General features: G+C 40.9%; 2 protein-coding genes across 2 annotated transcripts in view; one reads left to right on the forward strand and one right to left on the reverse strand.

Annotated features, from left to right (window-relative positions):
• On the reverse strand, window positions 1–22,589 carry mthl5 (G-protein coupled receptor Mth-like 5). The gene is made up of 7 exons (XM_019046063.2): window positions 22,150–22,589; window positions 19,696–19,956; window positions 4,326–4,638; window positions 3,768–3,846; window positions 3,262–3,437; window positions 2,442–2,577; window positions 1–2,015 (listed from the first exon to the last, which is right to left on the reverse strand). Exons 1-7 carry the CDS (start codon window positions 22,390–22,392, stop codon window positions 1,727–1,729), a joined length of 1,497 nt encoding a protein of 498 aa, XP_018901608.1. The 5' UTR covers window positions 22,393–22,589; the 3' UTR covers window positions 1–1,726.
• LOC109033440 (RNA helicase aquarius) overlaps window positions 1–26,883 on the forward strand; it is a 50,348-nt gene that overhangs the window by 5,558 nt on the left and 17,907 nt on the right. The gene's annotated exons all lie outside the window — the stretch shown is intronic.

A 26,883-nucleotide genomic window follows, 5' to 3' on the forward strand; every position in this document is an offset into this window, starting at 1 on the left:
TTTTATTCAATAAAAAGAGAAAAAAATCATTTATTTATAAAAATGTACAAAAAGACAGATCATTCTATTCAGGTAATTTATCCCTCACTCATTAGGAAAATTAACTTGGATGACTGTGTCAGATTATTCGACAAAAACTTATTAAAGCAATGAAAATCACAGATAAATCCATTTCCTTTTTGGTACAAAAATCTAGGAAACAATTATAAATTCAAAATTACATCTCTGAGTATTAATGATAGCCTAATCATGACATGACATTAGGCGTCGAAAATTCTACTGTGAACTATTTCCGTTCCTCTCTGTGTAAAAGAATCCTTTAAGCACCATGAGTGATGATTAAAAGAATGGAAGTTAATATCATGTAGTCACTTATCACTGCAATAGTGTGCTTTTTGAGTATAAAACTCAATTCAAAGGTAATGCCAGAATTTGAGACAAACATTCATTTATCCAGTTTTTTTTTTTAAAAAATAATAATAAAAAAAAAAAAAAACGAAGCTAAACTTTGAACCTCTTTTGTAAAAATTTTAGGATTAATTTCCTTAAAAGTTATAAGCCAAATACTGAGCTCAATTTTTACCAGCCTTTAAGAGCCATTGAATCTTAATCACTTTTTCACAGAGTTGAGATCAGAAGGAAATTGTGCAGTGACTCCGACATGAGTAGCTTAACTTGCAATTTCTGAGACCAGGTATCTTGCACCAGGTGCAGGATATTGCCACTAAAATTTTACTTCGCCCGGAGCTCTTTTCAAGAAGTATTTTAAGAATGTACGCAACTTGATTTTCCTAAAAGATTTTGCCTATATCCCTGGCTTCTAACTACAAAACTGAACTTCCTGGGACAAAATCTTATCTCTATCAGTTCAATTAGATAGTTTTATAATTTTTACAAAAAGTGGATTTAAAAAAGAGAGAAGAAAGCATCTGTTCCAACCAGAGCCTTCTCTGCGATTCCTATTGGATGGATTCAATTTTAATTTTCTAAAATTTGCTTTACATGCCAGTTGACACATTAAGTCCTTTGAGTCCTGTGTCCTGGTAATTCATTACCGGTATCAAAGAAAAAAAAAATAGACAGTAAGTGGAGGAGAAATAAAGTAATTTTAGCTGTTCAAGCCAATAAATCATCAAGATCCCAATCAATTTTCGTCCCCTCTCTCTTGATACTCAAAAGTGTTACAAGGAAAATTGGATGAACTCATTAGATTTTACGTATTTTAGGATATTACTTGTATCATCTATCTTACTCCTAGTCAAACAAACACTCGTACAACGAGCAAACGGCATCTGTCATCTACATCACTTGTTGTTTAAATTAACAATATTTATGGTTTCACTTTCACCCTCCATTGCAGTAAAATCTTTAGTTTAATAAAGTGATCTTAGATTTCTGTTATTTTCTATCTGGTTGAAACAATACACAAGTTTTATTTGTCAAAAATATTTTAGGAGGGAGGAAAAACAAGGAAAGGTGATTTTTCTTAATCCTTGTTTAGATTCCTTTTATCAAAGCTGCGTTCAGGAATTTTCATCACTTAAATGAGCATTTATTAAGAACTGGTATTGACATGAGTTTGACATTCTACAAGTGTATTCATCAAGGATCACTTAAAATATTGGCTTGGAAGGCTTTTCATAATGAAGAATCCCTCGCATTGATGGGTTTCAACACTCATCTACACATAAAGTCAAAAAAATGACAACCTCAAAATTTACTATATCTAGTAGGGTGACACATTCATCGCCATCATTTCCTCTCCCCAGTCGGTTGTTTGAGCATCATCTCCAGGTCGACAACAAGGAAAGATGCACTTTTCATAACAACAAGCCTTCCGAAGGAGGAAACGTACTTTTTTAGGACTAACTATACTAATGTAAAATATGGACAAGGCATGCAAGAGGCCCATGATGATGTACAAGTAAGAGAGGAGATTATTGTGCATCCATGACAAAATCATGAAGATCCAACCGATTGTCATCACAAGGAACATCTTTATGAAAGTTTGGAAACTGAAAAACAGCAATAACAAACATTGGTTAGTTAATATCTGCTGATTTTTGGTTTTTGTAACCAAGTTAAAATTATTACCTTCACCAAGCACTTCATATTCTGCCGACTCTAGTGCTGACTCCCCTTTTCTGAGAATTTTAAAAGTCTGGTGTGTGTCGCTCACAGTTGAGTTCTCTCACTCTTCTGTTCCTCTTTCTGTTAGTATTGCGATCAAAAGAGGTGCATCACAATGTTAAGTAAGTGAATTCACTTTAATTAAGTTCAGACATTTCTTAGATTGAAAAATAGTGAAGTAATTAAGTGATCGAAATTGTGTTTTGACCAATGACTTCTGAATCTGCTAATATTCTTAAGATATTAAGTCAAAAATGCTATGTCTAAATTTAAACATAAAGGTTAAAAAAATGCACCTGCAGTTAACTTACTTATATTTCATTTTATGGTGTATTCTTCCATATGTTCGCATACGGTTGATTATTTGTGCTGTTGAGACGTAAAAAAATATGTTGACTAGTATCGTGCAAGCAATAGGCATAAAAAATACTGCTATGCCTAACCATCCTGAAATAGAAAGAAACATGATTTTCGTTAGAAAATATCAGTAGGGGATAAGTGTCTTTCCTATTTGTGTTTCATATTTGAAATACTGAAGCTCATGCAAAATTGTACGTTTTCTTTTAACTGATAATAAGGTGGTTTTCAATCATTGAAGAAAAATAAGATTCTTTAGTATGAGGCTACAAGTGTAGTTAAATGATGTTTAATTAACAGTATCTTTGAGTCAAAGGCAACATCCTTGTCTCTAATCTGAGAAGTGTTCTGTACCTCTTCGTTCAAGTGAACACTTGCTAAGCCAGTAGAGGTGCTGTGCAGCTGTTCAGTTAAAGTTTCGCTTGATAGTGGTAAGTTCACTTGACACAACACATGTAAGTCAAAATATTGTCAGCAGGAAATCTGAAGACTTCCTTGCCCTAATTTTAGACTCAAACAGCGTAGTTATAAAGAGGAAAATTTGCTCTTAATGAGTTTCTACTTATTTTAATGAGTATCTCTATTTTGCAGAAACAAGCACAAATAGCCACGATGTAATGTTTATATCTTTTAAATGAAATAAGTCCGTTTGCTCTGAATTATGCCTGATGTTCTTCCGTACTTAATGCAACATAATTCCACACACTATTTGTCACATTCTAATTTGTTGGTGCAAAGTATTTCATAGGACATCATAATTTGATGGATACTTACTGATTGCACCCGCAGGGAATGCAGATGGAGCCAGACTATCAGTGTTTTGTTCCGTGTCTAACATTAGGTGGGCGAATATGGCAACTGCTGCCATTGTTATGGTCGAACCCCAAACATAAATGGAATAATAACAATATTTTCGCCCATCTGTGATTCGCAAAAATACATTTCGAGATCTGCAACAAAGTGAAATATACAAAGTAGTTGAAGCTCTAATTCATTACTACAAGAATGTTTTTTACTTTCAAAGATGCAAACTCACATTTTTTTTCCTTTACAAAATAATTTATTGAAATAGAATCTTTCTTAATTCTAACTTACCAGTAACTTATTCAGTTGCTTCATAGATCTACAGTCAGATAGTCATCTAATTTAGCACAATGATCAAGGCCATTTGTCTTACTGACCAAGAGTAATTTAATTATTACAAGTAAATACTATCACATAAAATATAATTGAGGAAAAACCAAACTGAATATTGAATCGATTGTTAGAATCATTCATACCTGAAAGTTTTCCATATGTAGTACCCCAAACCATTCAGCCAAAAAAATGCACCTAAAAGACTGAAGTAACCCAAAGCATCTGTAACAGAAATTTTCATGTTAAGGTAAATACATTAAATTCATCTGGGAATTGCACATTCTGCAGTTAAAAGTAAATTTAAGCAGGCACCGTATTGCCTCATTTCTTTTAAAAAAAAATTCAGTTATTTTTTGTAAAAAAAAAAAAAAACCTGATTAGGGTCAAGGAGCTAGGTCGTAGATTTCATCACTCAGTTTAAAAACCCAAGTGGAAATTTTAAAACTCAGTTTGATAATTGACCTATTTTAAAGAACCTATTATTCATCATTTCACATTTTGAAAAAAGTAGAAACACGTCTTTAGCCATAGGTAGATCCCCTCAGCCCCCCGTTTAATCTTTCTTTACTCATCAAAATATTTGCTTCCAAATATTGTCTCAAAGAATATCATCATTTACTTCCGTGAAAAATTTATGACATCGAATCATCTCAAGGCCTACAAAGGAACTAAGAAAGTAATGTTAAATAAACTTAATTCACCTGCAACGAGGTAGCTGAGTTCATTGTGGAATTCTGTGAATATTTTAACCACTTCTGCTGCATTTGATACAAAGAAGCAAACCGATATTGTCGTAATGATGTTGCCAACCAAGTCACGCAGTTGGGGAAAGACAAAATGAACGATGGCTACTATGAGGAAGCACACCATTGCAATAGTGTGAAAAACTGGATTGAGCACTCGGCGGAAGACAAAGTCTGTGTTCTGCCATGTTTTTGCCATCTCACTTTCTGGAGTACAGACTATCGCAAACTGTGCCTCTACAGGACTTTCTGCGCTCTCGGTATATAAAATCTGCAACAAAGAGAACACATTTTAATTAAATTGTGCTCTTTTTTTCTAGCATGGTTGTCCAATTTCTCAACGGCCAAAAGTTGGAATTTTAGTTGTAGTAAAACATTGCGAGCAAAATTCATAGTGCCATTGGCATTTTTTTGTGGCTTTTGAAGTTTTCTATATTGATGCCCTCTACCCTGTACGTCTTCCTAATACTATTGTAATAGTATTGGTGCAGTATGGCCAGCAATGCCGAATATCATTTCTTGTTTGACCCACATAAAATTTACTTGTGACAGTGCTACGACGTTGTCAGTGATTTTTCAGGGCGCAATGGAAAAAAAATACTGGCACAATTTCGTCAGTCATTTCTTGGAGGAACATAAAAAAAAGGTGGCAAACCCTCATTCCTTGCTGTGCCAGCATTTCGATGCAGTTCTTTCCACACATTTCGGTCCATAACTTCGACATTGATTACAGGGGTGCAAAATCTGCCTGATCATGCGATCCTCAGATTGCGTGATCAGTAAGGAAATCTTTCGGAAAGTGAACACTTGTTTTCCAAAATAACACCGAAAAAAATCAACGTAAAGTGGGCAACGTTGGGATACATTTCAACAATCAATGCATTTTTCGATAAACTGACGGTGTCGCAATGAAAATCAGTAATAGTTTACTTCATTGGCACAGTAGGTAACGCTGGAATTAAGTTGAGGTGTTATAGAATCAACCAAGCACAACACACGCACGATCGCACGCGACGAACGCGAAACGGATTTCATAATATTGTTAGGATGCAACTATTCGAGCATCACGGATGGGCGTGTTGCATACGCACGGGAGTGAAGGCGTTTTACTTCGCCAGGCACTCATTACTTCTCTTCGCCCGCGACGCATCGCGACAGCCGTGGCGGGCAGCACTGCAAGGATCCGAAACGTCATAGTGCCCTCTTTTTTTCTTCTTTTTTTCTCTTTTTCTTCTTCTTTTAACTTCCTTTGTTTTAACTAAGTAGATATTTCTTGGGCGTGACTTGAGGCACAGAAGCGTAGGGTGTGAGTATTTTTCGCGTCTTACAGTCAGCTTTGATATCGAGATGTGCTGAGCATGATTTGTAGAGCAATCATTTGTACCTAAGTGATGTCCTTGTGGTACAACGACGGAAAAACTACCAGACCTTGCATTTCGGTTTGCGACATTGCAGACACCCTGTCATACTTCAATTTTTAAATGGGAAACGACCCCACGTCAATTCTTGAAAACTACCATGATGTTTTTCTCAGTGCTAAGAAAATTCTGTGGAATCTTCAAGGAATGATATTGCCTTTTTCTCCTTCAAAAAATTAAAATGAGAGCGGAGATTTTTAATCACAGCGAACGAGATACATGGTTTGATAGTTTCACCGTCGATGGCGCTCTTTCCCTTCGGATCCTCGGCGTACTTCCGGCGCCGCGGGTAAAGCGGCAAGTCCCTGAAGAGTCAAAAACGCCTTCATCCCCGGCCGTATGCAACCAGGACATCCGTGGATTCCGAATAGTTGTATCTAGGCGTTATAATGAATTAGATCATTGGGGAAAAAACCGTGAGAATTCACAGTCGTTGTCAGGCGATATATTATTGACTGCACTTCAGGGATGTTTCTGAAATAATATCGCGACACCCATATCTTCCGCTGACCTTCCACCTGGAATGGCAATTCCTTTGTTCAGGGTTTCCAGCGGTCTGGAAAACCTGGAAAGTCGGGGATAATATGGCGACCTGGGAAATTTAGGGAGTTCATACTAAAGTTAGGAAATTTTGCGATTATTAACGCGTCATTCCAGCAACTTCAGCTGGTACATACCATTTCAGAGAGCGCGAACAATTTCTGAGTGCCTTCTCCGTAATTTGAATCTCTAGAGGTGGAAATTTCGTCCGATGCCTAGCAAAAATTTGTGTAATTGGAAGAAAAAAATCTAAGTGGAAGTTAATTTCAAATGTCTTTGACAGTGAGAGAAAAATCAGGGAATTCGGAAATTGTGGAGTCAGAGAAAAGCCAAAAAAGTTAGGATATCGGAAAATAAAGAAATTATTAGAATTCTGATATATTCCTTCGACGGCGAGACTTTTCACCGATATTACTTACTGCTTCAGCAAAGAAAAGACTCTTTTTTACCGGGCAAGTTTGTCATATTCAGGAGCATTACGTCCAGGTGCTTGAGAACTCGAGGTGGGTATTGTTCATGCCTCGTGGCTTGAATAATGACGACCCGCTTCTGCTTTATGATTTTCAACGGTCAACTGCCGTGTTTTGAGAGAAAACAGGGCTTGAATGCGATTCATCGTGAGCCGCAATCAGCACGTTTTTTCATGCATTTCAAGGCTCACGCGTCGCAACGCACTTACTGCTGTCTCCCTGATGAGGTCGGCGGAGCTTTCTCTTCACGGTCCGCAAAGTTGGAAAACCGGGAGTTTTTTCACGGAACGTCAAAGCACACCCGGTCAACCTCCTATCTGATCTAGCGTATAGACTTCAGGGTTGCCACAGAATTTGGGAAGTAAAATTCTCTGATTTCCCTGACGTATTTTGGTGAATTTCCCTGACAATGGAACAAATGCCAGATTGTTAAAAAGACGGTTAGAAAAAGTTTTTAGGCAAAATTTGTTGTTCGGAACGTCAAACCCACCGAGAAAGCAGATAAAGGTGACTTGGCGATGTCCCTGACATTTTCGTAATTTTTCCTGACATTTCCCGGTATTCCTTGACTGTGGCAACCCCAAGACTTGTCCAAGGTTGCCAGATTTTGTGAAAAGCACGAATATTTTACAATAAGTTAAATAGGGAAATGTGCTGAATTTTCAGCACCATCTGGCAACAATGGACTTGTCTAACGGTCTTGGACTGGGATGCGATGTCACGTCGTCTTTTCTCGTTTTCTCTTACGTTTCTGTCGCTTAAAGGGGGTATGTTAGGTGCACCCTTCCGTTTAAAAGTAGAGGGGCGTATGAGCATCCGAGTAATTTGCTGGAAAATACTTAATTTTTCAAGGAAAAAATCATGCTTGACCGTAAACTTGTGAAGTGTAGACCGAAAAATTTCAAAATAGATTTAAATTCTTTTTTTAAATCTAATCCGTGCGAAACTCTGATATTTAGCGTGGAACATGAAAAAATTAATTAAATGGTAAAATATTTGTAACTATTTATCTGTGAGACTTAGCGCCGCATCGCAACCGCCCCTGAAGCTAGTGTGTCGTTACTAATTGAGAGATCATGTTAAGCAATTAATTGATGACTTCGACAAAAGACAGATTTTCTGCGTGAGTAAGCACAATAGCGTCGCGACGGCGCGACGACCGTGCTGACAGGCTGCGGATGCGGTATATACAGGGTGATCCAAAAGCCCCACGCCCTCACGCATCAGAGCATCGCCCCCGTTGTAACTTCTGAACCAATTGAGGTAAAAACTGAAATTTTGTAAGTTCTCCTAGGTCGAAGGAAACGATTTTTGGGGAATCCCCAAAATTTCAAAGCAACCACGTCGGAAAGGAGCAAGAAACCTAGAGGTTGTAAGGACGGTGCGGGACTTTTGGATCATCCTGTATAGATGACTTAAATCGTGTTCATCGCACATCGCTGGTCCCTGCCTTGCCCTCGCTCTTTTCCAGCTTGTATAGTCGATTGACCCACCAAGTTCACTGCTAGATCGACTGAGAATGAAAATGGTAGATCATTAGATCAGCAAAGCCAAAATCCTGGTGTATCTTTTAGGGCATCTCTGGTTCATCGTTCAATTCATTCGCATCTTTCTAATTGTGATGGTCAAAGAAAAAGGGCCGTAAGGTGGGTACCGGAGGGAAAAAAGCGGATTAAATATAATATTGCTTAGATGGGGTAATCCTGTCTCGTATTGCGCTAAAAACTGCCCAAAATTGACCTTTCGAGAGTACAACAAAGATAGAAAACGATAAACAGCGAATTCGAGAAAAACTCGGCCTAGTTTCCGGATCGGACGCTATTGTATCTTCATTAGCGATTCATTGCAAACGGTTTTGATGATATCCTTTACAATTCAAATTATGACTGAAAGTTTTGACTCGGAGTTCCCTTGGTAAAAATTGGCGATAGGAGCTGCGTTTCAAAATACCATAGGAGTTCTTATAGCCGACTGAAGAAGGCGATAGAAAATCATATAGCTGGCTGTAGAAAGTGGAAAAAATCATACGGCCGGGCTACACGAAGGGATAAAAAATTATACAGCCGGGCTATATTTCCTATCGTCGGGTTTTACACTTTATCGCCTGGCTGTTGCTTTTTTGTCATCGGCTATAAAAGGCTATAAGAAGTTGTGTAGAAATTCGTGTGCTTTGTAAATCCTTCAGTTTGTACGGAATCACCTTAATATTTACAAAACGCACATCATATTTTCCTTTACTACATATTTTTTTTTTCATCAATTAAATGAGAATAAGCCATACAGAGTGTGCGAACATTTCAAAGTCATGAGTTAAAAGACGCTGACTCCACGAGATTAAATATTAGAGCCTAACACAAAGCGGAGCGGCGACGCACTGGCGCCTACAAACCTAATAGGGATACTTCACGCATTACGCAATGCGTGAAGTATCCCTGTTAGGTTTGTAGGCACCAATGCGCGTTTCGCGCTGGCTGCCCGCCCGCCGCCGCGCCGCAGCGTACCACGGCGCTTGAAGCAACTATTCCACACCAGAGGTATTGCACAGTATCATACGAAATTGAAGGCGCTCCAACATATTAGGAATGGCAGGCATCCATCAAAAGTACGGAGCTTTCCTCGCAAAATAAATCGAGATACTACGGCCCAAAAAGAGAGCAGTATTCCAAAAACTCACTAAGTCCTAGCATCCGTAATTAGTAACGTTTAGCATACACTTTATCGCCAGACTGTTGCTTAATCGCCATCGGCTATAAAAGGCTATAAGAAATTGTGTTGCCGGCTATAGAAGATATTGGAAATCTTATAGCCGGCTGTAGATCTATGGTATTTTGGAACACAGATTCTACCACCAATTTTTACAAGGGCCTCGAGAGCGTGGAAGAACGTTTATGGAGAGCATTAAAAAAAAAATCAAATTTTTAACCCCAAATCGGTGGATTCAGAATCCATTATAACCACTCGTGATATGATAGAGTTTGTATGCAGGCGAGGTTTGAGTGCGCCTAACGGTTGTCTGGTCACCCATTTCGGTGGTTTCCTCACCGTGCATTCGACATTATATACTTACAGTTTGAGCTGCTTTGAGATGGGGATTCAAGCATTTAATGTTGGTCGCATAAGTATCAGTACACCTGTGTAAGCTAACATTTCCCGTCGAGTAGGGTGAATAGACTCATCCATAGGCCCCAAAACAGTAGTGCCACGCGTCCCCTTTTCCCTTGCTGTACGGCCAAAAGCACATACACGTACATCATACAATTGATATTTCAGTAAAACTAGACATGATCGTTATTTTAAACTTATTATTTTGAGCCGTATCGCACCAAAAGTAAAAATAAAATAAAAAATGAAGTGAACCAATAATCAGGAAAATTACTGGAGACACGCCTAGATTCTATGTTTTCCCCTCCAATTCCGATCCAATTTTTTCTCTCTTTTTTTCATAGCAGCAATAGAGAAACCGAAGAATCCCCATGGTTCTTCCCTTCGGAACCGTGTGTCGGTGTTGCCAAATGAAAGATCTTGAGAATGTGAGATCATACCTCCTTTTTGAAATTCATGGGCATTCATGTTATTTATTCCTCTTTTGACTAGTTTTAGCAGAAAGGAACCGACCCTCTTTGGAAAGGAAGGAAAAAAGAAAAGGAAGTCATTCCGTACCTAACTGTTTTACATGAAATTTTGGAGACACTTTCTCGTATTAAGAGATGACGAGGGCAGACTCAAAATTCAACCCTGACACTCTCACATTTTTGAAGTCGGAATACACCTTTGCTTCTCGTGAAGAGTTTAAGATTGAAAATCCTCTCTCGAAACGAATCTAGGACGGATTTTTCACTTCTTGCCTGTAGCTCGATTTAATTCATGCTCAAGAGCATACTGGTTTTACGTCGTCTCGTTCAATGGTTCTCAGTTTTAAGTCAACGTTGATGTCTGGGCATATGCCTTCATTCATTTTAACTTAGCATTTTTGCAATTTTTTGAATGATAAATATTTTTTTTTCACAAATTTAACTAGTGGAAGTACAGAATGTTATTCGTAATCCCTTTTCTTGTTATTATTTTTCAATACGCAGATTTTATGCTTTTTTTTCTTTCTGCGAGTGCTCGTAAAATTTCGTTTCTAAATGTTAGTTAGTTCCGTCTTCTTAGTAAACACTAAAATATGAAGAAGTGGCAACTCAGGTGCTTTTTTTTTAAAAAAATCAAAATTTCGGTGACTAGACCAAAAGTCATATTAATCGGCACGAGATGAGAAGAATACCTAGTTATTTATTCTAGAATGCGGCTCTTCGGTTGTTTCGGTCAAGGATCAAATCTTGGCCGAATTCTCAAAGTTCGATGCTTCTTGGCGCACGTAATCTTTTCAAGGTCAACATGCGTGAGTTGTGTCTCTCCAAGCTCCAATTATGTATTCACCATGGAGCTTATTTGATGAAAATGGCGCATTGAAACCGGATCTCATTTTTCAGGAGCGACTCGTAGGTTTTTCCCTCAGAAAAATTGTCTTCTCTTGGGAAAAGTCATTAGGCGCTCAGTGCTAATTCAAGTCTCCTCGCGCATATTTTTTTTTTTTTTTTTTTATTTTTTTAAATGACAAATGAAAAAAAAAGTTTGATCAAATTTGACAAGATCCGTGGGAACCTAGAATGAGTTAGGAGAAAGTTGAAATCATTTCGAGAAGGGAACCTGCAGCACTGCAGCTGATGAATGTCGTGTTCAGTAGTTTGTCAAACTGATTCTCGTCTTCTTTGGTCAAACTGATTACGATCCCACAACAGGTGGAGTGATCCTGGTGGAGGGTAATTTTAACACCATGCTGCTATACTGCCCTAGGCATAATGTCTAATGGTCACACATATGTTACCAAATGTTCATCGTTAAAATGTTCATTTTTGAGAAAAATGAATGTTTTGCTTGGACATTTTCAAAAACCTACATCGCATAAAATTGCAACTAAAATTTTTGGAAGGAAAAAAAAATTCATTCGTCTTCCAGGACGTTAGTATTTTTTTCATTTTTATTTTTATTTTTCAATTTTTTTAAAATGTTTAAAAAAATTGTGTGTTTTTTTTTTTAAAAAAAATTATTTTTTTACATTTATTTTTTTAAAATTGGCAACCCACGAATATTCATACGGCTTTTCTCTCGAGCACGACAGTGTTGAGCGGCATCTTCAAATACTTCATCCCTGTCCTTGGCGCTTACGCGAAGCGGGAACTAAGCGGTTCATTTGCGAGCAGGTCTCGAGTGTCATCGACTGTCTCGCCGCAACTAATTGACGTATTCTGCCGCGCTCAGGAAAAACGGCGTATGCGCATTCAAAGGTTGCCAAATTTCCTCCTCGAAATTTTTTTCTCGAGGAGCATTATGAATATTTCCTCTTGAAATTTTCAAATAATCCAGCTCAGATCGCGAGTAAAATTCTCTCCAAAAATCGGAAAAAATATATTCACAGATTTTCGTGAAAACTCACGTGTCATAGTAGGAAATTTGGCAACGTCTGAAGGCTCTTTCGGCGTTCCTCCATAGAGCAAAGTTAAAAGCTGGGATATGAGGATGAGGCGAGCCGTGCCAGGCGGCGGGTGGAGGCGGAGGGTCGCCTTGCACGGCAGCAACTGACTTTCGATTTTGTGAGTCAGACCCCACATGAAATGAGCATTGACTACCAATCACTTAGGGAGCAAGCGAATTTGTTTGCGGCAAACATAGCATGAGTTGCATACCAGTATTTCTGTCTACTGTGTGGCCACTTAAGTGTTTGAATATGATGTCGATAATGCACAGTGCACAGTGCACACGACGAAATACCATGCCGTTAATTGTCTAAAGAGGCATCCTTAAGGCGCGGAATGCAAATTTTTGGGTTTTTTTTAAAACCTCCGACACCCTCATAACGCTCAGTGAAGATGCGTGATACGTGATATGCTAGGCCCCCGCTCCACAGAATTTGCGGAAGGGTGCAAAATCCGCCCGATCATGCCAGCCGCGGAAGTTTTGGAAAAGTGAGAAATTTTTTGCCAAACGACACCAAAAAAAAATCTTTGACGCAATTCCGACGTTTTACTGACCTTCTCGACTTTTCGGGAGACGTCTCAAACTGAAAAGTTCAAAAAGGTCATCATCGTGAAAAAATTAAGAAAAGTGAAGCTACTTTTTGGCGGTGAGTGAGGAGAAAACCTCGGACTGCGTGAAACGCTTCGTCGAATGACACTTTCTGCACCCCCGAAATTATGTACTTAACTCTGGAACGAACTCTTCCTCCCCCTAATTACTTAAATTTGATAAATTTCGTTAAATTCGCCGATGAGATTAGAGATAGTATTATTGTAATAGGGCAAAGTGGAGTTACTGTCGAAAGAAGGAACTTTTTTTAACGTTTATCAGCGTCTTTTTCTGGGCACAATGAAGCTAGCAGTTATTTTTTGTGTATTCGTCGTTACTCTATTTCTTTCCTAAATTTTTATCTTCAGATGATTTATTTATCACCAATCCTCAAGATTTAAATGGCAAAGCAGAGATAATATCAAAATAATTGTCCGTCTAGAGGTTTATATGATGATTTATGCGCTGCGAGGTAACGCAAATCACAAACTCTCGAGTAGGCAACTATTGCCGCGCGGTGGATGATTTTGAGTATACCTCGAAAATTGAAGGCGAAATGACTTTGTTAGCATCCTCCATACTGTCGCGTTTTTACAAGTTCTGTCCTTTCAAATTTTCAATAAAAAAACGCCTCTACTTCTTCAGCAAAAATCACTGACTTTCCATGACTTTTTACGTGCTCCACGTCGCCAGCCTCCCTAGTTTTCAAACAGTTCGCTCTAGAATTAGAATTTTCTTTTTCATGTTGGAAATTTTGAATTGTATAATTTTTCACGTTGGGTCTTTGATGATATCACTGTCAAGGGCTCAACTTTTTATTCATACGAAAAAAACCAACGGCAACAGTGACTATGGGTGCCAAGTCATTCATCCTAGGTCCATGCCCATGTCATGCCGCGCGGGCGCGTCACCCGTCACATCATCCGGCAGCTGCCATGACGTCACTGACCGCTCCACCCCGTTGCCATGTCACCTGTTTACCCCGCTGTTGTTAGAACCAGCCTCCACCCTACCTCTTAACCGCCCTTACGATCAAATCTAGGGGTAGAGTCACAGGGTGTCTGCCGTTAGTATAAACCGGAAAATATCAGGAAATTAAATGTCATCAGAAAAAATCAGGAAAATTAGTCATGGGTCCAGAAATTCCTAGTGCGTCAAGCATTTCGTCGTCAAAACATGAAAAGAATCTGCACATGCACTGGGAAAAAAACACATTGGATGTAGAGTCCAGACTCTTAAAAACATCGACAAGAAAAAGTGCTCTTGATTCAATCAGAATCTAGCTTAAATCAAGAACCAAGCCTCTTAACTTAAGCGGATTTCGTTTTGATTCAAGCAAAAATCCGATTGAATCAAGAGTATTTTTTCTTGTTAATGTTGTCAAGAGTCTGGACTCTAGATTCAATGTGTTTTTTTTTCCCAGTGTGCAAAAGTAAAACATTTGATTCAATACATTAAAGTTGTTGGTTTGCGAAGTCAGACGAGTCTCCATTTGTTCCCGCAAGAAATGAGGAAATTCCTTTTAAAATTTCAAGGAAAATCAGGAAAATCCGAAATGAAATTTCAGTAGACACCCTGATTCACAGGAGAAGCTGGAATTTTGTTCTCCCATCACCTTCGGAGAACATAATCCAACCTCTTTTTAAGCGGTATCGGAGGAGGCGGTACTGGAGAGTGAAAATCTTTGGGGAATTTAGAGAATGCGTTTGGAAATCAAAAAAATATTTTTTTTTTAAAGCTAGAGACGATTTTTATATTCCTTCATTTCATCTTAAGGATCAATGACAGATCATAATTTTTACTAAACCGCGAATTGTTGACTCTTACACCTATTTCCCGTAGCCTTCCTTCACCATTTTAAAAATGCATGATGCTCGACGCATCCCTAATTCTCCTCCTTCACGACGCCTCCACCCCACCCTGTGAACGTCAAAATAAACGCGGAAGTGCGTCGAACCACGTTCGGCAACTTCGTGGTCTCGCGAGACAGATGCCGCCGGATCACCATCAGCTCTCGAGTGCAGTTGCTCGGCGCACCCTCGAGTGCCGTATCAACAAACCCCGAGCGCTCAACGCATGTGTTAATTCGTCGCTCCACCCATGAAAGGGCCTAACTACCCTTTCGAAAAGGGCCAAACTACCCTTTCGAAAAGGGCCAAACTACCCTTTCGAAAAGGGCCGTGTCCTCCGCTTGACGCCGCGCTCTCCAGGGCTCATCCGAAAATAGAGTTACGTTCTTCGGCCGGGGGTGCAATGGATTCACCCCTCGGCACGGCGGGTCCATGCCCCCGGGGCTGGTGATGGACTTGTTACGCGAACCAGTTTTATTTTATCGATAACTTTTTAATGTATGATGGGACGCTCATTTTACTTTTTTTGCGAGCCCTCTGTCATCGTTCCGCCTTGCTGGTCATTCATGAACGCCTGCATACGGCCCTTGTTGCCACCAGGACTGAATTTTATGCTTCGTCCGAACCGGTTTTGCAGTCTCCGATGGTTCCGCGAATGTTGTTCACGATGTTGAGTGTGATGGTGTGCCGATCGGCTTAATGAAGGGTGACTAGGCCATCAATGGGTCAGTTGAACTTGTCATTGAATCGTGTTTTGGTGGGTGAATCTAATGGCTCCGAAGAACATGCATTGAGAAAATCGAGGGGAGCGAGAGAGTAAAAATTGTCACATAAGCTGAAATTCGGTGTTCCACATCGATCAAAAAGTATACGCGTTCGTGCACTGGAAAAAAAAAACACATTCGATCTAGAGTCCAGACTCTTGAAAACATTGACAAGAAAAAATACTCTTGATTCAATCGGATTTTTGCTTGAATCAAAACGATATCCGCTCAAATTAAGAGGCTTGGTTCTTCATTTAAGCTAGATTCTGATTGAATCAAGAGTACTTTTTCTTGTCGATGTTTTCAAGAGTCTGGACTTTAGATCTAATGTGGTTTTTTTTCCCAGTGTACCCAATAATATGATCGTTTTAATAAGTTTAAAGTATTGATACATGTCACTTTTAGGTAATCAACTTTATTTTTTCAACATTATTAGAAAGATGCGAAGACTCTCAAATTCTGATAAAAGTGTGAACAACGATATCCGTACCTAAACTTACGTAATTGCCAAAAAAACTTGTAGATAACCGTCAAATAACCTCAGAAAGAGAGAGGAGTAAAAAAGAAAAAGAGGAAAAAATACTCTCGCATTATGACTATGTATCAACATCATCATGTACTTTATTCGCCTGCAGTCGATACCAAAATCAGCTCCATTTCAATTGTAGCAACTTGGCAACACAGCTTTCCAGAGGCCCCTCCTTTCCGCGACTGTTCGCACATTCCTGTGTATCGTTTAATTATTTCCCATTATTTGTTGACCCATGTTTATTACTTTTTCATTTATTTGGCTCCCTCCTCACTGAAGTTCGTCGAACCGTTTCGATGCCGGTTGATTTCTTCATTCATCTGCTGCACAACCTTTACTTAAGGGGACTTGTTTATCTAAAAACTCAGCTGCCACACATAAACCTGCCTTTTAATTCGGTGCATATCTTTCTCCTCTCTCTTGTCTTTCTCTGAGTCTTCGGGTGAAAAGTCAATGTAGAGGGTAATGTAAAATATAAAAAACGAGGCTTTAATTTTAACGAAGTTTATAGATACTGGACAAGGGTTGACAGTCCATCAGTCCGATCGAGTTTAAAAGAACGTCAAAAACTCGGATCAGCATCAAATTAGGGGCCCAGAAACTCCTGTAGCGCCGCACAGTGGATCGAAACAATTACAGAGGTCGGACATAAAATTTTTGGCTAAAACTGCAAATTTTGATGCTTATTACATCACATTTTAAATTTCAAGGGAAGTTCTCAGAAGGAAATTTCACGAGGAAACCAATGGAACCTCTTTTAGGACCTCAAAGTTTTGTAGAAATGGAGTTATGAGCTTTTAAAGTTTCCAAACTTTGACTCGATCCACTGTGCGCCGGAAACGCGCTCCCGCGCTGTAATATTGAAAGCAGTCGACGGCGCGAAATTTTTTGTGAAAGCAGTCAAGAGGGTCTTTTGCTCCCCAATTCATTTTCTAAATCTTTCTCTTCTAAAAGCAGGAAGCGGCATTGATTTTAGTGAAAGAGACCAACTGGCATATTGGTTTCAGTGAAGAAATCAGCCAAAGGCGCTACTTTTTTGTGAAAGTGCAGTTTTTCCTCCGCTTCAAGCATTTTCACGAAATGGGTAGTTTTGTGAAAGTAACCTTGATTTAAGTGAAAGCAAATCACTCTCTAGACCCGCGCATCAAACTTATTTTTCAAACGGAAAAATCACAAGACCACAATGAGTTCCATTTTCCAAATTCATCATGCTCTGTGTATCTTTCCGCATCGAAAACGCAAGTACTTACCTGTGTTTCTTTTTGCCACGTTGCTAATTTTTATTATTTTATTTTAAATTATGGTCACATAATTTCCTAGACCGGTAACACGGAAGTGAAAAGGGGGAAATGCCGATTGCCGAAGGAAATGAAAAATCCGGAACGTCGGAGCTTCGACTGTCGAGCCTCGAGAATGAGTTTCCAAGAAGGACGAATCCGACCCTTGTCCGTTCGTGTTTCATGTTCATTTAGCTGACTTTTCTAACTTTAAGCGCGTGTCTTTACTTCGATACTCAGAAGAAGTCAATGCTCGCTGTGAACCTATTTTTCTATCGAGGTCATTTATTCCCGCTTTGACTGCAAACGGTCCGGTTTGTGTAACAATTAGCGAGCTTCCCTGACCCAATTATTTTCCGATTTCAAAGAAATTGCTGTATTTAGAGCAGAGTTCTCCATCGCAATCGAACACATTTTATGACATAGAGCCAAGTACATTTGTATCGCACCGCTATTCGTGGTCCAGGACCTCTTCTGATCTCATGGCAGTGAAAACTTCTTTTCACCGTTCGAACGCCCCAGTAGCGTGGCGTGATTTGCGATGTATCGATTGTTATGCCATTTAAACCTATGGTAAAGAATCGATTATTAAGGTGTTCGCTGCGAACACCCTGTTTATCGATCTTTTTCCATATATTTAAATGCCATAACAATCGATATATCGCAAAGCACGCCACGCCACTGGAACGCCCAGGTTTACTTTAATTCAGCTCTTCGATCGTTTTTTATGGTCTGAAAGTACATTACGCTCGCTCGTAAAATTCCTTTCGGAAGGAAAAGTAAAGTAAATCTATCTTCCTCTCGGGTCAGCATGAAAGTGATTTATTTTAGTTAGCATCGAATATAGCGCTCGAAATCTCACTCTCGCGTCACTTTTGTTTATTTTTGCTCTAGCCGAAAACGCAGTTTCTTCAACTGCAGGAATGAGTTAGCACGCTGTGTATACCTTGTTAAATTAATGGCTTTAAGAATGTGACGATTGGTCGAAAGAAAAATGACTGTAATGTTTCTGAAGGCGAGAGTAAAGCCTTCCGACTAATGTCTATTTGTGGCATATATTCTCATGCTACGCGTGCCGTTGTCTCAAGAACATACCATTTTCCAAGCAAATAGCTTAATTGCAGGGAAGTGCGCAAACCGCAAGCCGCTAATGAGTGTCCCCAAACATGGCCGGATTTACCTACTTGCCGCCCATGAGCCGCCTGTATTTTGCCGCCCTCTTCTCATTCATTTTGAAACATCAATAAAAACCATCAAGTGAACGTGCCGGAGGAAGAGGGGTGCATAAGACGCGTTCACTCGAGTTGGACACATTTTTCGCGTAAGCCCTGTCAACAATACTAGCAAAAGTTCACAGAACTTCGCGTGAAAGTTCAGTTCCGTAAACCTATCTCTGTGGGGACAAGGCCTTTCATTTGTAAGAAATGAACTAAAAAATTAAGAAAGAACAACATAAATGTGGTTTAATAATTTTAACTTCCGCCGCCGTGCCGCGCTGACCACACGTATTTGGCGCAATGCGTGAAGTATTCATGTAGTCTTGTAGGCACTGTGCGTTTCACGCCGTGCCGACCGCTGTTGACCGTACTGTGTTTGACGCAATGCGTGAAGTATTCATGCAGTCTCGTAGGCGCTAATATGTGTTACATGCCGACCGCCGCGTCGAGGGCTTTCTATTTTCATCTCAAGTCCTCGTCGTCATTTCTCTTTGCGTCGCGCCGCTCCAGGCCAACTTACGTGTTTGTTTTATATCTCAACTCAACTAATTAAAGGTGCGCAGTCTTTTGTATCACCGAAATACAACAAAATTAGAAATTAATGAACTCTCAGGAAATGAGAAATTTCGTCACCTTTCCTTGTTTGTAATTTTTTTCTGAATCCGTTTTTTTTGTACCTGCATTTGAGAAAATTGCAAAATTTGCCGCCCCCTAATTTTGCCGCCATGGGCCGCGGCCCATGTGGCCACCCCCTTAATCCGGCCCTGTCCCCAAATCCTCCCTTCCCCGCGCGCTCTTGTGCAGACCTTGGTTTCTATTCGATTGCAGATTTCTATAGAAATTTACGAGCTGTATAGACATACCGTACGTTCCGGGCTCAGAGGCCAAAAGTTATGGGTGCTGGAGCCGTAGCTTCGATTGCTCCCGGTGCTACGCCCGGAACTTCCGGAGTCTGAGCCCGGAACTTCCAGAGTCTGATCCCGGAACGCGGACGGTATATGTGTATATAGCCCGTAAGTACGGCTCCCAGGGCTGGACTTTTTCTCTCAGTGTAGAGCTAGGGCCACCTGTCTTATCGCATCTACACAGATCATTAGTAGAAACATCGTATCTACATCAATATGACCCTATTTTTAATCCGTCGTCTGCTAAACCCACCTTGTCCAAACAATACTGGCCGTGGTGATAGTCGTAGAAGGAGAGATCTGCTATGTGCTCGGGTCCTTTACCCGGGATCCTCTCCTGCGTGACGTCATCCGTCTCGCCGTAGTCGCCGGCCTTTTTCGGCTCGACGATATAGTGGCGGAGCTTTCCGTCCGGCAGGAGAATGAGTCGGTCCTCCGAGTTGGTGTAGTGGTGAATCGGCCATTGCTGCCTCGTTCCGCAGTCAGGAATCCCGATGCTCAGGTTGAACGGCACCTGAAACAGAGCGGAAGATCGGTAATTAATTAACTTACGTTAACTTTAAGAACTTCTGATGGGCACCTACGTAATCCAGGACCGGATTTACCTACTTGCCGCCGCTAGTATTTTGCCGCCCCCTTCTCATTCGTTTTGAAACATCAATGAAAACCATCCAATGAACGTGCCAGCGGGGGAGGGGTGCATAAGACGCGTTTACTGGTGTTGAACACATTTTTTGGGAAAGCCCCGTCAACACTACTAGAAAAAGTTCGCGGAACTTTGCGCGAAAGTTAAGTTTCGTAAACCTATCTCTATGTGGACAAGGCCTTCCATTTATAAGAAATGAACGAAAAAATTATGAAAGAACAAACATAAATGTGGAATAATGATTTTAACTGCCGCCGCCGCGCCTCGCAGACCGCACTGTGTTTGACTTAGTGCGTAAAGTATTCACGCAGTCTTGTAGGCGCCATGCGTCTCCCGCTGATCGCACTGTGTTTGCCGCTATGCGTGCGGTATTCATGCATTCTTGTAGGCGCTATCCGTTTCGCGCTGACCGCAATGACCGCACCGTGTTTGATGCAATGCGTGAGGTATTCGTGCAGTCTTGTAGGCGCTAATATGTGTTACATGCCGATCGCCGCACCGAGCGAGGGCTTCTCCTTTTCATCTCAAGTCCTCGTCATCATTTCTCTCAAAGTTGCGCCGTTCCATGCCAAGTTGCGTGTTTGGTTTCTCTCTTAACTCGATTAATTAAGGTGCTGTCTCTTGTATCACTGAAAAGCGACAAAATTAGAAATTACTATACTCTCAGAAAATTAGAGATTTTGTCGCCTTTTCTCGTTTGTTATTTTTGTTTTCTAAATTCGAATTTTTTTTAAACCTACATTTTATTAATTGCAAAATTTGCCGCCATGGGCCGCGGCCCATGTGGCCGCCCTCCTAATCCAGCCCTGACGTAATCAGCGTGGTTTTGTGCTCAGAAAATGCATTGCATTCGGCCTCATACGTCTTGCACATGGGAATTCCATGATTTATGCGAGTACCTACTTAGTAAGAATTAGGAGAGAGCCGAAGACAAGCCACCCTCATGTACTCCTTTTGTTTCGTGGAACCGGCTTCTTCCTTGTGCGCACTGTTGCGACATCGGGGCAATTAAGATTTCAAGAAAAGTCGGCGAATAGTTCTCATTTGGAGCCATCTCTTTAGGGTTTAATAAGTAAACTTTTCTTCTACGCACGTGGGTTACTCTTGTAACTTGAGATCAAATCAAACATAGACTCAAAAGCTCCAAGAGAAAGGGTCTGGCTTTAACCATGTGAACCATCAGAAGATGAGCACGTCTCTTGGAAATACTCCTGATGTGAGGGCGTATTAATTTCTTAAGCTTTCACTTACACCTAAATCCTGGGTTCGGAATTTCAGGGGCAAATCGTGTTGGGACATACGACCATGTCAGTGCACACACGATATACATATGCACCACATTCCACATGTGCATGATACGTTGTTTTGCTTAGTATCCCCCCCCCCCTCTCCCATTCAAATCACCATCGACATTGTACCGTGTTCAACAACTTTCCTGTTTTACGCCCAAGTTTTACCATATCGCTCCAGTTGGGCCTATGACGACTTAGAGAGCTTGTGGTTAGGTTTTCTCACTTGAGATTGAGGTCTTTAGGATCGAGTTTCAGCGAATGCATTACTTTGTTGCGAGATATTGTTACTTCTCGCTTGATCTCCGATGAAATGTACTTAAACGATTTACCGCAGTTTGTCGAACATAATGGTATTATCATATCTAGTGATCAAGGGAACTGGAAAATAGATGGTAAATGACGATGAACATTGGGGGTGGTTTATTAATCTATGAAATCATAGTCCGAAGTTCCCAATACATTGTATCAAAACTATCTCGATTTCATCGGGCAAATCAATTTTTTCAATCTACTCTGTTTTATTTTAAATTTTTTAGCTGAAATTTTGTATAACATCTACTTATTTTACCAAGTTTTTCCACCCCAAAACTAGCAGTACAACTCATGACGAACGACAATAGTTGCAACATCTCAGCATCGACGCAATGCACCAAGTAATCGACTTGTCCTCTCTGAGCACCTCAAGTAGGTCAAGCGAGTGCATCTGCGGTCGGAATCTCAGATGCATACCTAACCGTGCATGCAGCATGAAATACAAAGAGCTTCGTACCTGGAGGTTCGTGCTGCCGAACTCATCCGTGAACATGGGTTTCCACAACTGGGTGTCATCGGTCTCGTTGCCTGGCCGGCACTTGCCGTCGACCATGAGCTCCCATTCCTCGCAGCATTTTTGGACGAGCACCGGTTCTTTGAGAGCGGGTGCTGTCGGTTTCAGGAGCCGCTTGGGCGGGATATTACCACATATCACGACGACACTGCTGATCAAACACACTAAGATCACGAAATAGTCCATCTCACCGCGATTCCGCCGACATAGCCGAACATCACAACACGATAGCACTACGCGCACATGCGGAGGAGAGCTCGCGAGTGTCGCAAGAACGGCGTCTGGTCTCGAATGAGTCGAGGCTTGGCCGCCTCGAGTGGCTGCGAGTGGCCGGATTTTACTGACTGGAGCGCGGGGCGAGACTCGCTGTTGGCTTTACTACGGAACCGTGAATACCTGGAGGGAACCTTGACGCTCGCCGTGGAGGGGGCTTGCCCGGTTCCTCCTCCCCTGCCGCCGCGGTGTATTTCCTTTCTGTGCTCGCGCGCGTTGCCGAAGTTACCAGAAAAAACGGATTCTTTCATGAATCGGACACTTCTAACGAGAATCAACCTAACTCCACCAAGCGTTGTCTAATCTCCCGCCTCTCGCTTTTTTTTTTTTTACACGGAGAATCAGAAACTTCTGCGCTTGAAAACGTGTGAGAATATTTTCAGGATCTCGTTATTTTGATTATCCGCGATATTTATCATCCGCGATATTTGATTATCCGCGATATTTGATTATCCGCGATATTTGATTATCCGCGATATTTGATTATCCGCGATATTTGATTATCCGCGATTGATTATCCGCGATATTCGATTATCCGCGATATTCGATTATCCGCGATATATGATTAACTGCGATTTTTGATTATCCGCGATATTCGATTAACTGCTATATTTGATTATCCGCGTTATTCGATTAACTGCGTCTTTGATTATCCGCGATATTCGATTAACTGCGATATTTGATTATCCACGATGTTTGATTATCCGCGACATTCGATTAACTGCGATATTGATTATCCGCGATATTTGATTATTCGCGATATTTGATTATCCGCGATATTTGAATATCCGCGATATTCGATTAACCGCGATTTTCAAATATCCGCGATACCTCCGGTCCCAATCATCGCGGATAATCGAGACTTCAGCGCTTTGCGGCTTGTGCCTAACCGCCACAGCATACCCTATCCTGCTATTTTTTTCTCAACACTGAAAGGATTGTGTGGGTGGGTGCTCGCGTCTAAATGGAGCCGCCTCGCCTCACTTGGCAATGTCCTCTTTCGCAAGCTTAGTCATCCTGGGAGGCCCTTGGGCGCCTCGCTGCAACGCGGTGTTCGGAGCTCATCGTGAAGTCCAGCTTTACCCACTGAACTCTGATTCAAGTTCTCCTCCTCCTCCCGCTCGGGCGCGCTCCTCACTTCATTTGCGTGTTTCGCGGTTTGTTTTGACACGAGATCTGCGCGCGCGTCTCGATCGGACCCGGGCTCGAGATATGATCCACCAAATTGCCCCCGGTTTAATGCACCGGGGCGTCCGAGTTCATGTTTCCGTGACTCTTCCGCTAGCCGTGTGCAATCGCCGTAATTGAGGCATGGTCCCCGCCTGCGAGCCCACACGGGAGCGGTTGGCGGTCCTGCTTGAATCATCTGTCGTCTCATTTGGTCAGCCTTGCGTCTATTCGTTTCAAATGCAAATGCGTTTACAGTAGTCTCGATTATCCGCGATGGTTGGGACCAGAGGTCTCGCGGATATTTGAAAATCGCGGTTAATCGAATATCGCGGTTAATCGAATACCGCGGTTAATCGAATACATCGCAGTTGATCGAATATCGCGGTTAATCGAATATCGCGGTTAATCGAATATCGCGGTTAATCGAATACCGCGGTTAATCAAATATCGCGGATTCGCAGTAGAAGTCAGGGCGTGATCTGTAGTTTTTTCCTCTTTAGTCGCACTCAGACATTTAGTAAATCCTTTACTGTTCATTAGTTAGACTGCAAACTTATTTGCGAGCGGTCGCTCGAGGAAAAAAAAAAACAAATCAACACTTACGTAGTAATTTTCCAAAAAAATAAAAAAAATGCAACGTTTCCACCCGCACTTTTATAGAATATCGACATCCGTGTCGTAAGTTTTCGTAAAAAGCAGTGCTTTAAGCGTTTACTCATCTGAATAAACCCGATTTTTCGATTCGCATCACCGAAAGTTTGACTCGTGTAACTAGACTTCTTTCATCAATTCTTTTAATCTCATAAGTTCAGTTGCACGAACTGAAAATTGGGTTTGACGAACCGAATAGTTGATATAGAACACCATGTTCTCCTTCATTAAGTGGATATGCAATTTTATCCTCTTGGAAGTCGCAATATTTGTATCGCGTATTTCGCCTCATCCAACTTTTCTACTCTGCGTTAAAGTCTCTGAATCAGCGGTAAAGAGTTCACGTTCACCTTCATTTCGTGGATATGCAATTTCACCTTCTTGAAGTCGAATAGTTGTATCACGCCTTTAAAAAATTCGTAAATACCGCAGGCATCGCGGTGTTGGCGAATATTACAGGACTTATATGGTGCTTTCATCCTATCATTTCATTTGCGTGCTCACTTGACAACACTACATTATGTGCAAATTTTAATTTGCCACGATTTTTTGGGCTGAATCATAAATTCTAAAAGAAGGCTCCGTGGTGCAAAAATTCATGCTGAGTAGTGTCATGTGGAGATATCTCAAAACTATAGCCTTAAGTGTGGTTCAAACATTGCTTATAATTTTAGCCGTATGATTTTAATGTTTGTATTGTAGGATATTCTCATTAGCTGGAAGTCCATAAACCTTGAAAGGTTATGAAATTTTGTATCCAGGGTGTCTACAAGTCCGGAAATATTACTGATTTTTTTTAAGGCGGTCCGGAAGTAATGGAAAAGTGCGGAAATTCCGCAAAAAGGTCCGGATTTTTTTAAAATTTGTTGTCATTTTTGTCGCAATTTCAAATTTTTGAAATTTTTCGAATATCGTCAAATGGAGGTACTGAAAAGTACGGAATTTTCTTACTGGGGGAGGTACTGAATTTCTTGAGAATGTACTGAAAAAGTACTGTAAAAGTACTGATTTTTGGCCAGCTTGTTTTGGTAGACACCCTGGAATCCCAAAAACCGTGGAAAGGCAGAGAAAGTCCAATACCCTCTCGAAGCGCGTTGAGTAGAGTACCTATATTGAGAGAGTATGGCCACTGGAGTTACCACCTCTGATTGGCTCAGCCATCTTAGGCTGAATGGAGCCCTTAGGACCCAAAAATGGCGGACGCCATAAAGTTAATGTAATGCAAAATGATTCAAAATGTAGTTGTCTTTGCTTATCGTAACGAGAACTTTACCCAAATGCACTATTGCGACTTTTTTTACATATTTTTAAGGCTAATCGTGTGCAATTTTTGAGAAAAATGATCTTAGATGTAGTAAGGTTGGCAGCAAGTGCGGTTGGTGATAACCGTCAAAAGTTGGCAATGACCCCCCTCCCATCATCAAAAACCAAAAAAAGCACCGCCATTTTTGGGTCCTAAGCCTCTCCATGAGACCCAGTGGCTATACTCTCTTAATATAGGTACTCTAGCGTTGAGTACAACCACAAAAAGAGCCGAGTCCCACCGGCCGTCATCTCAACTTATTCCTCGTATCTTCCGCGGTCGGCTCAATTCTGCGTGAGGATTCATGTCCCGACCGCAGACCAGTATCCTCAAAGTTGCACCATTTAAGGAACCTGGAATGAAGGTAGTTCGACCGGTCCCATCATCGCATCGGTCGTTGTCGGCTCTTCCTTATCCATCCGAGCAATTTCATTGTTATCGAATCTTAACTTTTCCGCCCCCCGCTCCCTACTCTTTTTCATCTCTCTCCTTTTCTGACTTCGTGTTCGGTTCACCGCATGTTCAATTCCTGTCACGGGAAAGCAACTGGAAAAATCTTCCTGTGTGACAATTATTCGATTGCACTTTCCTTGTAATTATGTGCGATTTTGTTAGATTAAAAGAAGAAAATTCAAAGGAATTTCAATTGAAACTGTTGGTTAATTTTCCTCTCGAGATATAAAACGTGAGCGGTGGCTCATAACGTCGCAATGTAAGTTGCGCAGTATTTGACTTTAAACACATGCTTTCCTGGAACCAGTAGACAATGCGTGTTTTATTGGTGGGTTTCGTCCACTTAAAGTTCGCCTTCAATTCCGCCGATTAGGCAACAAACCCACAGGAGAGCTCAAATAGTTGCCCATTCGAAAACAGGGGTGCAGAAAGTTCTCCGGCCTCCGCAGTTTCGAGCAATTAAGGATTCAGCCGACGCACTATGAGTACTACTACATTGCGCGTTGGCAGTAATTTTTAACAAAAAATAGCGTGCTCGTAGTATAGGTATCTTTTAAAAAATTAAAGTGGTCGCATTAATGTTGTACAAATTCAACACTTACGAAGTAATTTTCGCAAAAATTCTCCGCTTCTTCCCTTGTTTCGTCAAAATTAGTGCGTTGACCCTTCACTCTTTAGATTAGAACCAATTTATTTATTCGTTTCACTCTTTAGAATAAAACCCATTTTTTTATTCGTGTAACCAAACTTCTTTCATCAGTTCTTTTAACGTCCTAAGTTCAGTTCTGCGAACCAAACGTTTGGGTTTAATGAACCGAATAGTTGGG

Source organism: Bemisia tabaci, chromosome 4, assembly GCF_918797505.1.
Source record: "Bemisia tabaci chromosome 4, PGI_BMITA_v3".
Taxonomy (NCBI): domain Eukaryota; kingdom Metazoa; phylum Arthropoda; class Insecta; order Hemiptera; family Aleyrodidae; genus Bemisia; species Bemisia tabaci.

Coding starts and splice junctions, on each gene's coding strand:
- mthl5 (XM_019046063.2), bottom strand. CDS start 22,392: ATGGACTATTTCGTGATCTTAGTGTGTTTGATCAGCAGTGTCGTCGTG. Junction 3,438..3,767: donor TACATATGGAAAACTTTCAG/GTATGAATGATT, acceptor ACTTTGTTGCAG/ATCTCGAAATGTATTTTTGC. Junction 2,578..3,261: donor ATTCCCTGCGGGTGCAATCA/GTAAGTATCCAT, acceptor TTTCTATTTCAG/GATGGTTAGGCATAGCAGTA.